The 16,942-nt window shown below is 46.3% G+C and overlaps 1 protein-coding gene across 1 annotated transcript in view; it reads left to right on the top strand.

The window, feature by feature from the left end:
* LOC140723357 (zinc-binding protein A33-like) overlaps window positions 1–16,942 on the top strand; it is a 125,730-nt gene that overhangs the window by 98,883 nt on the left and 9,905 nt on the right. Inside the window, exon 5 of the mRNA XM_073037940.1 lies at window positions 15,086–15,204. Within this exon, the coding sequence (XP_072894041.1) occupies window positions 15,086–15,204 (119 nt within the window). The remainder of the gene's footprint in view (window positions 1–15,085; window positions 15,205–16,942) is intronic.

Here is a 16,942-nt window from a genome sequence, read left to right as displayed (position 1 = left end):
TGTAGTTTTTATTACTAAATATTGCAATGTACTGCAGACACAAAGGAACAAATTTCACCACATATGCTGGTGATATTAAACCTGATTCTGATACACAAACACACACAGCTGGGCTCAGACATACAACACTCCCACATTCCTCCCTTTGTGACACCCTGTTTGCTCCGTGGCCCCTGGTATGAAGCTCAAACTGTTCCAACACCCGTCCTTTAAATTCATGGCTGAGGCTGTGTTGTGTCTGTTCACTGTTTGAGCTCGATATTAAATGAAGAGCATTGAATGGGAAGGAAGGTTTGAATAGAAGAATAAAGATCTCCTCTGAAGGTATATGGGGCCCTGGTGAGAGCGTACATGGAACACTGTGCACAGGTCTGGTCTCCCTCCCGGAGTCAGCCTGTGGGATGAAGGGAATGAAGAGATTTCCCAGATTGAGTTAGGAGGTGAGGTAGCGTCCTCAGAGAGATTATACTGACCGGGACTGTCTCAAAATTAGAGAAATAAAAGGTCGTCTGACTGAGACAGACACAGTCTCACAGGGTATTGACAGGGTAGAGGCAGGAGTGATGTTTCCTTTGGCTGTGGTGACGAATGGGGGGTCACAGAATCCGAGTTCACCTCAGCAGAACTGAGATGAGGAGAAATTTCCTCACCCAGAGGGCAGTGAATCTTTGGAATTTTCTCCACAAGGTTTCTAAATTTGAAGGACAAGTTTTGGGGCTCTGCGATACAGGGAACGTTGCGCGAAAGTGGCGATGAGGTCAAAGATCAGGCATGTTCTGAGTGAAAGGCAGAACAGACACAAAGGGCCGAATGGCCTGCTCCTGTTTCCTTTTTCTAAAGTCCGAGTTTACCTTTGCGGCTGGTTCTCCCTTGACCTTCAGCCTGTCCTTTTGCACAGGGGAGCGCTCACAGCACCGGAGTTCCGTCGGCAGCCGCTGCGGGCCAGCTCAGGTATCCCAGCAGCAGGAGACAGGACTGGGAGGAAACTCCGGACAATAGGCCCCGATCCACGGCGGGGAAAGACCGGGCTCCCGCTGTGTGGCTGAAACATCTCACGGAATCTCCGCCCGAATCTTCACCTCCGCCATCGGAAGGATCCAAAACTCCGGCCGTTGTTGCAGCCTTTACCCGGGGAGCTGCTCCCAATCTCGGGTCTCTCACCGGGTCCACTCGTTCCCGATTCCAAACTTCGGTCCGCCCAGCGTCCCGCCCTCTGACACTCCTCGGCCAATGGAGGCAAGACTCTCCCAGCGGTGTTCTCTGATTGGCCGTGGGAGTGTCCGAGGACGGGCTGCTGCCGGGAGCTGGAGATGTCAGTCACAGTTTGTTCTCAGAATCAAAGCAAGTTCACCGAGCCTCAAAGCTCAAAGTAAATTTTATTATTATTTTGAAATTTTTTAATTTTTTATTAAACACAATCAAAAACAGAAACACTAAACATATGCTAACAAAGCCAGGGAGTCACACAAAAGCAGCAACAAATATATAACTATTAACTTTAAATATACAAATAAACAAGGAAATCCACTCTAAATACTGTTGGACAGAAGGAACTGTATCTAAGAGGAGTCACAAAACAGGAACATTTACAGAGATAACCCAAAACGTTGCCAAATTTGTACAGTCTTTACAGCTTTCTGGCGATGGGAAGTTTTCAGAGGATAAACGTATAGTTTGAAGTCTGACATCAAAATATAAATGAAGGTTCCTTATTGCTGTGATTGCATTTATGGATATAAAATTTGCTGTAAATTAACAAAAGATTTATGATAAAGAAATGATCCCTGTGAGATTTGGTGTTATTAGTAAACCCAAATAAGACATTTTGAAAACAAAAAGTAAAATCCACATTAATATATTGATCTATAAATTGACCAACATCAACCCAAAATGTTTTAACATATTCACAATTCCAAAACAGATGAAATAAATTCTCTGGATATAAACCACAAAAAGAACAGTTAGTTTCAATATCAGAATTAACCCTCGCCAAATAAACATTGGTTGGATAATATCTATCTATAATTTTAAATAAGTCCCAAGTACTCCTCCACCTCAGATTCCCCAAGCGACTATTCCAAAAACTAACAGAGTACGTATAAGTCGCCACTTACAACTCCTACAAGCATACAGAGCAAAGCTACAGAACGGTAACTATATCTGGATCACTGAAAGATCAGCCAGAGTGCAGAAGACAACAAACTTTGCCAATGCAAATAAACAACGAGAACATGAAATAACCGCAGTGGCTGCCGATAGATGTCCGGTGCTCTCAGCGCTCCCCTGTTCAATCTGACAGGACAAGAAACAGTGAGGCGCAAAGGTAAACTCGTGTTTCAGAAAATCAGAAATAGAGAAAGCGTGGCCATTCGGCCCCTTGCGCCTCTTCTGCCCTTCACTCAGAACATGCTTGACCTTTGACCTCAGCACCACTTTCCTGCAACTTCCCATCACCGCTGAGCCCCAGGATATGTCTATTCAATTTAGAAACCTTGTGGAGATAATTGCAATGATTCACTGTACTCTGGGTGAGGAAATTTCTCCTCATCTCAGTCCTGCTGAGTTGTCCTCGGATTTTGAGTCCGTGAGCGCTGGTTCCACACCTTATGGGAAACATCATTCCAGCCCTTCCGCTGTGAATATCCTGTGTGATTGCATTTCTCTAATTCTGAGACAGGAATGTGATCTGTCTCAGTCAAACCACCTCTTATTTCACTCATTTGGAGACAGACCCAGTACGATGATTTGTTGTGGGGGCATGTCTATGGACAAGTGAGGGCAGTCATCCTGTATTGTTCCACAGCCTGATGGCTGAGGGGTAGTAACTGTTCCTGACCCTGGTGGGGTGAGTCCTGAGGATCTTGTACCTTCTACCTGATTACAGCAGTGAGAAAAGAGCCTGCCTGTGTGGTGAGCCTGATCACAGCCGCCTGTATCATCGTCCCCTCTGGCCTGACCTATCCGGGACCAAAGGGATTGTGGAGAATAAATGTGGTACTCTGTCGAGTATCACAGTGATCCGTCCCCTCTGGCCTGCCCTATCCGGGACCAAAGGGATTGTGGAGAGTAAATGTGGTACTCTGTCGAGTATCACTGTGATCCGTCCCCTCTGGCCTGCCCTATCCGGGACCAAAGGGATTGTAGAGAGTAAATGTGGTACTCTTTCGAGTATCACTCTCATCCATCCCCTGTGGCCTGCCGTACATGGGACCAAAGGGACTGTGGAGAGTAAATGTGGTACTCTGTCGAGTATGACTGTGATCCGTCCCCTCTGGCCTGCCCTATCCGGGACCAAAGGGATTGTGGAGAGTAAATGTGGTACTCTGTCGAGTATCACTGTGATCTGTCCCCTCTGGACTGCCCTATCCGGGACCAAAGGGATTGTGGAGAGTAAATGTGGTACTCTGTCGAGTATCACTGTGATCCGTCCCTCTGGCCTGCCCTATCTGGGACCAAAGGGATTGTGGAGAGTAAATGTGGTACTCTATCGAGTATCACTGTGATCCGTCCCCTCTGGCCTGCCCTATCTGTGACCAAAGGGATTGTGGAGAGTAAATGTGGTACTCTGTCGAGTATCACTGTGATCCGTCCCCTCTGGCCTGCCCTATCTGGGACCAAAGGGATTGTGGAGAGTAAATGTGGTACTCTGTCGAGTATCACTGTGATCCGTCCCCTCTGGCCTGCCCTGTCCGGGACCAAAGGGATTGTGGAGAGTAAATGCGGTACTCTGTCGAGTATTACTGTGATCCGTCCCCTCTGGCCTGCCCTATCTGGGACCAAAGGGATTGTGGAGAGTAAATGTGGTACTCTGTCGAGTATCACTGTGATCCGTCCCCTCTGGACTGCCCTATCTAGGACCAAAGGGATTGTGGAGAGTAAATGTGGTACTCTGTCGAGTATCACTGTGATCCGTCCCCTCTGGCCTGCACTACCCGGGAGCAAAGGGATTGTGGAGAGTAAATGCGGTACTCTGTCGAGTATTACTGTGATCCGTCCCCTCTGGCCTGCCCTGTCCGGGACCAAAGGGATTGTGGAGAGTAAATGTGGTACTCTGTCGAGTATCACTGTGATCTGTCCCCTCTGGCCTGCCCTATCCAGGACCAAAGGGATTGTGGAGAGTACATGTGGTACTCTGTCGAGTATGACTGTGATCCGTCCCCTCTGGCCTGCCCTATCTGGGACCAAAGGGATTGTGGAGAGTAAATGTGGTACTCTGTCAAGTATCACTGTGATCCGTCCCCTCTGGCCTGCCCTATCCGGGACCAAAGGGATTGTGGAGAGTAAATGTGGTACTCTGTCGATTATTACTGTAATCCGTCGCCTCTGGCCTGCCCTATCCGGGACCAAAGGGATTGTGGAGAGTAAATGTGGTACTCTGTCCAGTATCATTGTGATCCGTCCCCTCTGGCCTGCCCTATCTGGGACCAAAGGGATTGTGGAGAGTAAATGTGGTACTCTGTCGACTATCGCTGTGATCCGTCCCCTCTGGCCTGCCCTATACGGGATCAAAGGTATTGTGGAGAGTAAATGTGGTACTCTGTCGAGTCTCACTGCGATCCGTCCCCTCTGGCCTGCCCTATCTGGGACCAATGGGATTGTGGAGAGTAAATGTGGTACTCTGTCGAGTATTACTGTGGTCCAGGCTCTCTCCCTGCCCCTTATTATTCTTGTCTGTGTTTGCAGTGCGACAATCTCTGGCCCAATGTCCCCTCTTTCTGCAATCCCCGTTTCTGTCCTTAGCCAAGTGTCCCCTCCAGCTGCACCGTCTGCACGATCCCGCCACCCGTTCTGGGTTCTTCGTCGGGACCCGAACTCCATCTCCTCACTACCGGTTCTCTGTGCACACTCTCGCTTTCCCCCAGTCCCTGTAAAGAGTCAATTGCACTCGATATTCATCAGAATTTATGTCACCCGGGGCCAGGTCTGACACAGCGAATTGAGATTAGTTAACTTAAAGGAGTGGGCAGACTTGGGTCTGAGACAGTTTAGAAAAGTCTGCACTGCCAGCTGGACATACTGATCTGTCCAGGGGTTTGCCGGCATTGGACTCTCACGTATCCTTAAAACAAGCTATCAAGTACGCAAGGGATTCTCCTTTTTTCTGTAGGTATTGGGTAAATTCACCAAAATCCACATGCAGTCGGGCTGTCATTCAAATGGGTTCCCTTACCTCAGTGACCCACCGTGCCATGGCTTGTATTACATCAGCCCCTCTGGTGGCTCCCGGTCACCTTCGGACATCTGCCTGGGAAAGGGGAACCCACTCCCTGTCCCTATCCGAGAGGTTCCATATATAACCCTGAGGAGTGGCACAAGTCCCCAGGCAGGGTCTGGAAAGGGGAACCCACTCCCTGTCCCTGTCCGAGAAGTTCCATATATAACCCTGCGGAGAGGCACAAGACCCCGGGCAGGGTCTGGAAAGGAGAACCCACTCCCTGTCCCTGCGAGAGAGGTTCCATATATAACCCTGAGGAGTGGCACAAGTCCCCGGGCAGGGTCTGGAAAGGGGAACCCAATCCCTGTCCCTGTACGAGAGGTTCTATATATAACCCTGAGGAGTGGCACAAGTCCCAGGGCAGGGTCTGGAAAGGGGAACCCACTCCCTGTCCCTGTCCGAGAGGTTCCATATATAACCCTGAGGAGTGGCACAAGTCCCCGGGCAGGGTCTGGAAAGGGGAACCCACTCCCTGTCCCTGTCCGAGAAGTTCCATATATAACCCTGCTGAGAGGCACAAGACCCCGGGCAGGGTCTGGAAAGGGGAACTCACTCCCTGTCCCTGTCCGAGAGGTTCCATATATAACCCTGAGGAGTGGCACAAGTCCCCAGTCATTGTCTGGAAAGGGGAACCCACTCCCTTTTTTAATGAATTCAGGTAAAGCCCCTGGTCCAGACGGTTATACTGCTGAATTTTTAAAATCCTTTTCTTCTATACTAGCTCCTTGGCTTTGTAAAATTTTTAAAGATGCGTTAACTGTAGGTAAATAAGCACAATCTTTTTATGATGCCTCCATTTCTCCAATTCGTAAAAAAGATAAAGACCCCACTGAATGTGCATCCTATCGGCCAATATCCTTGCTGAATACAGATTCTAAGATTTTTACCAAAATTTTGGCCACTAGATTAGAAAATGCATTACCTCAAATTATCTCAGAAGATCAGACCAGATTTATTAAAAACTGTTATTCATCTTTTAACATTAGAAAATTTATTAATATAATTTATACTTCTTCATCTAAAATACCAGAATGTCATTTCCTTAGATGCTGAAAAAGCGTTCGATAGAGTTGAAGGGCTATATTTATTTAATACGTTGCAGAATTTTAATTTTAGCTTGAAATTTATATCATGTAGTAAATTAATGTATTATGAACCTTTGGCTTCGGTTCTTACCAATGATCGAAGATCTCCTTTTTTTCAGTTGTCCCGTGGTACGAGGCAAGGCTGCCCTTTAAGTCCTCTATTATTTGACATTGCTTTGGAACCTTTAGCCATTGCCATTCGTGAATCACCTAATATTTTTGGTGTTACTCGTGGGTAAGGGACTTATATGTTATCATTATATGCTGATGATTTGTTACTATACATGTCTGACCCTGAGAGATCTATTCCTGCTATTTCATCCTTGCTTGCTCAGTTTAGTAGCTTTTCTGGCTACAAACTGAATTTTAATAAGAGTGAATTATTTCCATTAAATATGCAAGTTCCAATTTATAAACACTTACCATTTAAAGTTGTCACAGATCATTTTACTTATTTGGGTATTAAAATTACCAAGAAACATAAGGGTTTATTTAAAGTTAATTTTTTACCTTTAATTGAACAAATCAAGAAACTTGTTACCAGGTGGTCCCCATTATCTCTGTCATTGGTTGGTCGAATTAATACTATCAAGATGATAGTATTACCCAAATTTTTATATTTATACCAAGCATTACCAATTTTTATTCCTAAATCTTTTTTTGATATTATTGACTCCAAAATATCCTCGTATGTGTGGCAGGATAAAAATCCTAGATTAAGTAAACAATATTTACAGAAGCCTAAGAAGGAAGGTGGTTTTGCTTTGCCAAACCTGAGATTTTACTATTGGGCAGTTAATATTCAATATTTAATATTTTGGACACAAGAATCGGTCATAGTACCTTGCCCACAATGGGTAAATTTGGAGTGTAAATCTGTACAAGACTTCTCATTGTTTTCTATTTTAGGATCTTCGCTTCCTTTTGCTTTATCTAAACCGAATAAACAAATAACTAATCCTATAGTTCAACATACATTAAGAATATGGTTTCAATTTCGTAAATTCTTTGGCTTGAATAATCAAGCCCTATTATATCTAACTTCTTTTTCCAGCCCTCTTTTATGGACCAAGCCTTTGTGTTATGGAAAACAAAAGGTATAACATGTTTTCGTCATCTATTTTTAGATAACAGTTTTATGTCCTTTGAACAGCTATACAGCCTAAAACTCATTTTTTTAGATACTTGCAAGTTAGAAATTTCTTGAATGTTATATTTTCTGAAATTATGTCCAATGGACATTACAGAAAAAATTCTAGCTCTGAATCCTTGCCAGAAGGGTTAAGTAGCCATCATTTATCATATGATCATGAAAATACAGCCAGGAGTATCAGAAATAATTAAGAAGGAATGGGAAAAAGAACTTCACTGTCTTATACCCACAGAGCAGTGGGAGAAAATTTTACAATTAGTCAATTCTTCTTCTATTTGTGCTAAACATGCCTAATACAATTTAAGGTTGTTCATAGGGCTCACATGTCCAAGGATAAACTCGCTAGATTTTATTCTTATGTTAATCCAACCTGTGACAGATGTCATTCTGAAGTCGCTTCATTGACCCACATGTTCTGGTCTTGCCCCTGTTTGCAAAATTATTGGAAAGATATTTTTGGTATAATTTCAACAGTTCTGAATATCAAATTGCAACCGCATCCTATTACTGCAATTTTCGGTTTACCAATGATGGATAGTCGTTTATCCCCCCCCCAGCCCGGCGGATGATTGCATTTGTTACATTAATGGCTAGAAGATCTATCCTATTGAACTGGAAAGAAATTAATCCTCCAACTATATTTCAGTGGTTTTCTCAAACTATTTCTTGTTCGAGTTTAGAAAAAATTACAAGTGTTGTCTTTGACCCTTCAGTTAAATTTGAAGAAACTGGGAGACCATTTATTCAACATTTTCATATGAGCTAAACTGACTTTTCCTAAACCTTACTTTTATTATCCTTAATTATTTGGATGGATGTGCAGAGTTATTGACGCTATAATTGATATAAGCAATGGCCCATGTCGGTTAGAATATTTTTCTTTTTTTTTTGGGGGGGAGGGTTTCTTATTTTTTCCATTTTTTGTAACCACTATGAGTTTGGGAGGTTATTATCATCTATTTGTATTTATACCTTAACCTATTAATTATGTACTCTCAAGCGCTTTGTATTCATGTTTCATTTGTGTTTGTTTAAAATCAACAAAAAGATTTAAAAAGAAAGGACTATTCTGAGGAAAGGGTGGAATAGGCGCAACGGGCCGAGTGGCCAGGCATGCTCCTGTTACTTATTTTCTAAAGCACGAGTTTACCTTTGCGCCTTGTTCTCCCTTGGTTTTCAGCCGTTCGGATTGCACAGGGGAGCGGTGAGAGCTCCGGAGATCCAGCGGCAGCCGCTGCGGGGCAGCTCCCGTCTCCCAGCAGGAAGGGACGGGTCTGGGAGACAACTCCAGAGAACAGGCCCCGATCCTCGGCGGGGAAAGGCCGGGCGCCCTCCGTGTCGCTGAAACATCTCACGGAATCTCCGCCGGTCTCTTCAGCTCTGCCTTCGAAAGGATTCACGACCCGCCGGTGGTGCAGCCGAAACCCGAGGCGCAGCTCCCGGTCTCCGGCCTCACTGGGTCCCGGTTGCAAACACCGGCTGGGCCGGGCGCTCAGCGTCCCGCCCACTGACACCCCTCAGCCAATGAGAGCATCCTTATCCCAACGGTGATCGCTGATTGGCTGTGAGTGTGTCTGAGGACGGGCTGCTGCTGGGAGCTGGAGATGTCAGTCACAGTTTGTTCTCAGAATTAAAGCAAGTTTCCCGAAACTCAAATTTCAAAATAAATTTTATTTTCAGAGTCCAGATAAGTCACCACATACAACCCCGAGAAGCATTTTCCTGCGGGCATACTTAGAAAAAGAATAGAATAGTAACCACAACAGAAGCAGGCAGTGAAAGATCAGCCAGAGTGCTGATCTGTGCAAATGCAAATACAAAAATAATGATAAAGAACAAGAACATGAAATAACCGCAGCGGCTGCTGATCGATCTCCGGAGCTCTCACCGCTCCCCTGTGCAATCCGACAGGCTGAAGGCCAAGGGAGAACAAGGCGCAAAGGTAACCTCGTGATTTAGAAAATAAGAAACAGGAACAGACGTTGCCATTCGGCCCGTTGCGCTGTTCTGTCCCTCACTCAGAACATGGCTGATCTTTGCCCTCAGCACCACTTTCCTGCAACGTTCCCAACATCGCCGAGCCCCTAAATATGTCGGTTTAATTTAGAAAACCTGTGGAGAAAACTCCAAATATTCACTGCACTGTGGGTGGGGAAATTTCTCCTCATCTCAGTCCTGCTGAGGTGACCTCGGATTTTGAGTCTGTGATCCCTGGTTCCACTGCCCAGCCAGGAGAAACATCATTCCTGCCCCTACCCTGTAAATACCCTGTGAGACTGTGTCTGTCTCAATCAGGAAGCTTCTCCATGTGAACCTTGTGTTAATGAAATTGGTGACAGTTCTTTCAGACCAGCAGCTTTGACCACAAGAACACCAGACAGTGGTCAGCACGGAATATCCTGCAGTTACTGCAGGAGAAGGACTGGATGGACACAGTGGAGTGGTTCCCTGAGCAGACAGTCCAGACCATCTGGCAGAATGCCTCATCACCAGATCTCACCAACAGGCACCAAGACCTCACCTGTCTGGCGGCGAGAGGGCCCCTCCCGGTCTGATCCTTGCTGCATGCCCGGAGATCACTCCCACAGCGCGCTGCCCCGAGATTACTGCAGTGGAGACGAGAGGGGCCCTCCCAGTCTGATCCTTGCTGCATGCCCGGAGATCACTCCCACAGTGCGCTGCCCCGAGATTACTGCAGTGGAGACGAGAGGGGCCCTCCCAGTCTGATCCTTGCTGCATGCCCGGAGATCACTCCCACAGCGCGCTGCCGCGAGATTACTGCAGTGGAGACGAGAGGGGCCCTCCCAGTCTGATCCTTGCTGCATGCCCGGAGATCACTCCCACAGCGCGCTGCCGCGAGATTACTGCAGTGGAGACGAGAGGGTCCCTCCCAGTCTGATCCTTGCTGCATGCCCGGAGATCACTCCCACAGCGCGCTGCCCCGAGATTACTGCAGTGGAGACGAGAGGATCCCTCCCAGTCCGATCCTTGCTGCATGCCCGGAGATCACTCCCACAGCGCGCTGCCCCGAGATTACTGCAGTGGAGACGAGAGGTCCCCTCCCAGTCTGATCCTTGCTGCATGCCCGGAGATCACTCCCACAGCGCGCTGCCCCGAAATTACTGCAGTGGAGACGAGACGGTCACTCACCTCTTTGCAGTCTGTGGGCTGGCGAAGATCTGTGGAGAAAGATGCAAGGGCCTGTGCCACAGCAGCTGCGTGACAGAAGGCTCACTGATCCTCTGGCTGTTCCCAGGACGCGCAGGAAAACGGACAGCGAGTGCTGCTGGAAGATCATCAACTCGGGGAAAGACGCTCGAAACTTGTTGGCCTGCCATCACATCGAGATGTCCGGAGAGCAGGGGTTCCCAACCTGGGGTCCACGGTTACTGGTATTGGTCTTTGGCATTTAAAAAAAGTTTGGGAAACCCTATCATACAGGAATGCTGCCGACTGACACATTCCAGTCTACAGGGACACCATTGGGACTACAGGATCCTCTACACCGGACAGGGGGAGGCCGGGTTGGCTGAGGAAGCCTCACAGTTATTGTAGTAGTGAACCACCCCAGGGGGGCACATGGCTTCTCCTTTCAGCGCAGGACTTCAATCGTCTTCCAGAGGAAGGTCCTTCCGACCGCAGGGATGAGGCCTTTGGAGATTCAGCTGACGTTTTTGTCGCACTGGGTTTTTAAGAGATGGGTTGGTCGCCATACGGTCAACCCTCCTCCGCTCGTACCCGGGCTTAGACAGTCCATGGACGCGTTTTCTTATCTGTTGCCTGTTTAATGTGTTTTTGATCTCACACTAAACATAGAAATGGCCAGAATTTCCACTGAACACATCCAGCAAAACCATGTTCATTCCCTGAGTCTGCAGCGCGCGTAGTGGACAATCGCGGTACTGCAGGGGATCAGCAACTCCCCGAAAGTGAAAACATTCTGAATCAGGAAGTGCCGGGAGTTAACATGGCTTCGAAAGGAGAGGCCGAGAGTTTGAGCGAGGAGGTAATTTGTCCCGTCTGCCTGGATTTCTTCACCGATCCGGTTATACTGGAGTGTGGACACAACTTCTGTCGCTCTTGTATCACACAGTATTGGGAAAGGGAGGAGAGAAACTCCTGCCCGGAATGTAGAGAGGAGTTTGCTGACCGCACCCTCAGGGTGAATCGGGCCTTAGCAAATCTGGCAGAAAAATTTCGAAATCTAAACCTGAACCCGAAAGGGAAGGAAAGTAAACGTCACTGCGAGGAACATGAGGAAGAACTGAAGCTGTTTTGTGAAACGGACAAGACACTGATCTGTGTGATCTGTGCAGTGGCGGAGGAACACAGAGAGCACCGCTTCAAGCCGATTAAAGAAGCTGTTAAAATCTACACGGTAAAACTAACATTAATTTAATACTTAACACATTTCCTTTCTCCTACGTACCATCACACGAGTCCCCATAACTAACACATCATTCTCTGCAACTTCCCCCATCTCTAACGGGATTCTAGCATCTCTCCGTCCCACAGCCCAACTCGCACACCGCAACTCTCCGCTCTCTATTCGGATCGCGGTCCACGTACTGTATCGCCCTGATCCACTCTCTCCTCCCCACTGATCTCCCTCCTGGCACCGACACCTGCAAACGGGACAAGTGCTACACCTGACTCCTAACCTCCTCCCCCGTCACCATTCAGGGCCGCAAACAGCCCGGTTCCTCCCGTTTCTTCCATGGTCGATTGTCCTTTCGTATTAGATTCCTTCTTCTCCAACTCTTTACCTCTTCCACCTGTCCCCTCTCAGCTTCTCACTTCATCACCCTCCCCCAAGTTCCCCCTCACGTTGTCTCACCCGTCACCTGTCAGCTGGTTCTCATCCCCAACCTTTTTATTCTGGCTTCTGTCCCATTCCTACCCAGTGCTAATAAAGGGTCTCAACCCGAAACACCGACTGTTTATTTCCCCTGAGTAGATGCTGCCTGACTCACTGAGTTCCTCCGGCATTTTGTGTGATAATCGGGTTTGATCATCTGTTTCTTTTGATGCATCTTTGTTTCTATTTTCTTCACTCTCTGACGTCCAGGATCAGCTAAAATCTTACTTAGACACTCTCACAAAAAAGAAATCAGACTTCCAGGAAAAGGAGCAGCAACAGAAAGAGAAGATTTCCGGAGTTCAGGTGAGGCTTCCTGAGCGGAATTTCTGATATTACTGTCGAGTTTTGCTCCATTTAATGCAGAATAGCCGAGTATCGCAGCTCCAGTGACCTGGGTCCGATCCTGCCCTCTGCTGCTGTCTGTGTGGGGTTTGCATGCTCTCCCTGTGGCCATGACAGTTTAAGACACATCCCAAGGACATACTGGATGAATGGTTAACTACAATTAACCCTGTGAAGGTGGTGGAGGGTGTATGTGAATCAGGTGGGAGTTAATGGGTCATTGAGGGAGAATAGGTTTCAGGAAAGCGTGAGGAAATGGAGTTGACGGGAATGTCTCAGAAGTAGTATGGACCTGAATGGACTGAATGGTCACTTTAATGTCATAAGGAAATACAACACAGCAATGCAGTAAACTAATCTTCACCTTTCATTCGACAGAAACAGTCACACAGCGTTCAGACCCAGATCACATCCCAGTTTGCTGAACTGCGCCAGATTATCACTGAGAAAGAGCAGAGCTTACTCAGGGATCTCAGGGAAGAAGAGAAGAGGATTCTCAACCCAATGGAGAAAAATCTTCTTAAGATTCAAGAGAATATAAGGATTATTCAAGAGGAAATCACTAAGTTAAAGGAACAGATGGATCAAAAAGACAGTGTGATGTTTCTCAAGGTGAGGGATTACATTTCAATTTATTTCTGTATAATTAACTAAATGAACAGTGGTATATTTGAAATAAACACAGCACAGCGGCCAATTCTACCAAATCAATTGCCGCTGCTGGTGTCCTCACACAGAGTGTTCTCCTTGCATGACAAACCTCCGATCACTCCGCGAATGACATTCTAAATACCGGAGATTGATATTCGATCCTTTATCAGCAACATACAATATTTAAATGATGAAATTTCAGCATAATTCATCGTAAATTAAACTGCAGTGAATCGGTCAACAAAAGATATGACATCTACCAGTCCCAGGGTCAAAACAGCCCAGAACAAAGTACGAATACGTAACTTATTCCCTTCGCTTTTACCACGTCCCCACTCACATGACTGGTTATCGTAATAAACACATAACACAGAATACAATGCAGATAGAAAACAGACGTGTTACTCCTACACACAGCATTTACAAATGGCAGTAAACTGTTTCTCTCCAGACAATTGATGCAACTATTCAGGGTTGTTGTCCCAAAACATGACTTCCACAACTTCTGTACATCCCAGGACAGAATGCAATCTTTTCTGAAATGATTTACTCTGATCATAACACAGAGCTGCTGACCGTTTCCTTAATTACCACATTAAATATCCTCTAAAACTCACATTAACTCCCAGTTCCAGTCACAGGCTGTGAGTGTGTCTGGTGTGGTGGGTGTGAGGGTCTCTCTGTCAATTAGTGAGAACAAAGAATGTGACCCACACATCAGACTTATCCTCCATATCCGGTTTCCATCAGATTACAGAAACTTTCACTGTCTCTACTTTTTCGAATTAGTTTTACATGGGATTGTGTCCCATTCTCCGTCATGAGCAGGCCATTTGGTCCATCTTCTATTAATTTCCCCTCGGCCACAAGCCTCCTGTCACCTCCTCACCGCACCCAGCAACAGTGCCCTGAACTCCCTGGTCCCTCACGTGTTTATCCAGCCTCCCCATTACATTCAATCTCTGCTGTTCCATTTCAACCACTCCTGTGGCACTGAGTTCCACATCCTCCTCACTAAATTTCTTGTGGGATTTATTAAAAACCTCCTGGCATTTTATCTTTGACTGAAGGTCTCCCCATAAATAGAAACATAGAAACAAAGAAAACCTCCAGCACAATACAGTCTCTTTGGCCCACAGTTCTGTGCCAAACATCTACTCACTTTAGAAATTACCGAGTAAGCCAAAGCTCTCTATTTTTCTAAGCTCCATGTACCTACGTAGGAGTCTTGTGGAAGACCCTATCGCATCCCCCTCCACCGTCGTTGCTGGCAGCTTATTCCACCCATTCCAAAACACTTACCCAACATCTCCTTCGTACTACTTCCAAGCACCTGTGTCCTCTCGAGTTCGCCATAATGAGGTACTTCCTCCACCCGCACACAATCACATACATCACTGATCTTAAATTCCTCCATCCTATCAGCCTGACGTCATATCCAGATGATAATGCACAGCCTGTCCTGTCTTTCCTGTCAGTTTCATCCTCTCAGTAATGGTCTGAATTTCAGAAACTTTCCCTTTAATTTACCCCGTGGTTCTGTATTGCCCGTGTGTGTGAGTGACTGTGGGGGTGGGAATTTTCAACACCTTGTAATGATTTGGATGAAATTCAGGATGTGGACATTAAGTCCAAGTCTAATCAGATTTGTGCTTTTATTTATTTCAGGAGGAAGCTCATCGAAATAGGAGGTAGGACATGCTCTTTACTGAAACCCTGTATGGATTTGTAAAATACTTCAAAATTCCAGTTTATCACCAGCAGTTTAATATTTACAGAATCAGTGACGATGTCCAGGAATTGTCAGTGACAGATGAGGCCCTACCGGTTGAAAAATTCGATCGCTTCTATTTGTTGAACACAGTGCTGAGAGAAACACTTGATGCCATTAACCGAGGTAAAACTTACAAAGATTCATTTTTACTTATTCATGAAACACAATTAATTTATAAGCTGAAGCAAGGATTGGCTGTGATAATGGACTGAAGGGGAACTGAAGTTTATTCCACATCAGCCCCACTAACTAGGAGGCATCACTGTCACATGGTCAGCTGGAGATGTCAGACCCCTGAACACACCAGCACAGGGTCACAATACAATCAATACACGGGACTGGCAGATGAACCACTGTGTCCTGATCCCAGGCACACTGCACTAACACACCAGGACATGAGTTTGAATCTACCACAGGAGCTGGGAAGTTAATACTGTTTTGATGATATTGTAGGGAATAAAAGCGGGTATCAGTGTGGTGACGGGGATTGTCAGGAAAATACACAAGTCCTCTGTGCCCTGTGAGTGCAGACTCTGACTGACGCAGGTCTTCCCCCTTCTGGAACCACAACTCTCACTGTTGTTAGAGGGAGAAGAGGGGAGCAGTAGTGACAGGGGATTCAATTGTCAGGAGACAGACAGGAGAATGTATGGACGTGAATTGGACACCCGAATGGTATGTTGCCTCCTAGGTGCCAGGGTCAGGGATGTCTCCGATCGTGTCTGCAGCATTTAGAGAGGGAGGGAAAACAGCCAGATAACTTGTTGCATTTTGGGACCAATTACATAGGAAGTAAAAACTAAGAGGTCCTGAAAAGAATTTGGAGAGCTTGGTAGAAAGCTCAGAAGCAGTACCCCCAGGGTTGTAATTTCTGGATTGCTGCCTGTGCCACGTGCTGGTGAGGGTAGAAACAGGATAATTTGACAGATAAACATGGCTGAGAAGATGGTGCTGGGGACAAGGATTCAGGTTCTTGGATTATCGGGATCTCTTCTGGTGGAGGAATGACCTGCTCAGAAGGGATGGGTTGCACCACGACCCGAGCGAGAACAATATTCTCGGTGAGAGAGGTTTCATAGAGCTGTTGGGTAGGATTTAAACTAATTTGGTGGGGGGGGGGCGGTTGAAACTGGAGTGAAGGGAGAGGTCTGATGGTAAAAATGCAAAGATTGCGTGCAGTCAGACTGTCAGATATGGCGGACAGATGCGAGGAGAAAATTACAGCCAGCAGGGTGAGTATCAGTGCATTAGGGATGCAGAATTAAAAAGGGTAGCAGATACAGTACACAAAGTGTTATATCTCAATGCAGGGAGTATGAGAAATAAGGTGGATGATCTTGTTGCTCGATTACCGATTGTCAGGTATGATGTTGTGGCCATCACGGAATCGTGGCTGAAGGATGGTTGTAGTTGGGAGCTGAATGTCCAAGGTTACACAATGTATCGGAGGAAGGAAGGAAGGCTGATGGGGTGGTGTGGCTCTGCTGGTAAATCAGCAGCTAGATGTGACATAGGATTGGAAGATGTTGAATCCTTGTGGGTTGAGGTAAGGAACTGCAAAAGTAAAAATGACACTGACACCAGTCATATACAGGCCTCCCAACAGTCAGTGGGTTGAGGCCCACAGATTACAACTGGAAATAGAAAAGGCTGATGAAAAGGACAATGTTATGATAATCATGGGAGATTTCAACATGCAGGTCAATTGGGAAAATCAGGTTGGTAAAGGATCTCAAGAGAGTGAGTTTGTTGAATGCAATGTGATGGCTTTCTAGAGCAGTTTGTCGTTGAGCCTACTCGGGGAACAGCTCTACTGGATTGGGTGTTATGTATTGAACCAGGGGTGAGTAGTTAAAAGAAT

The sequence above is a fragment of the Hemitrygon akajei genome, unplaced genomic scaffold (genome assembly GCF_048418815.1).
Source record: "Hemitrygon akajei unplaced genomic scaffold, sHemAka1.3 Scf000110, whole genome shotgun sequence".
Classification (NCBI taxonomy): domain Eukaryota; kingdom Metazoa; phylum Chordata; class Chondrichthyes; order Myliobatiformes; family Dasyatidae; genus Hemitrygon; species Hemitrygon akajei.
Note: the sequence above shows the minus strand (reverse complement) of the source record. Positions and strands in the feature narration are given on the sequence as shown.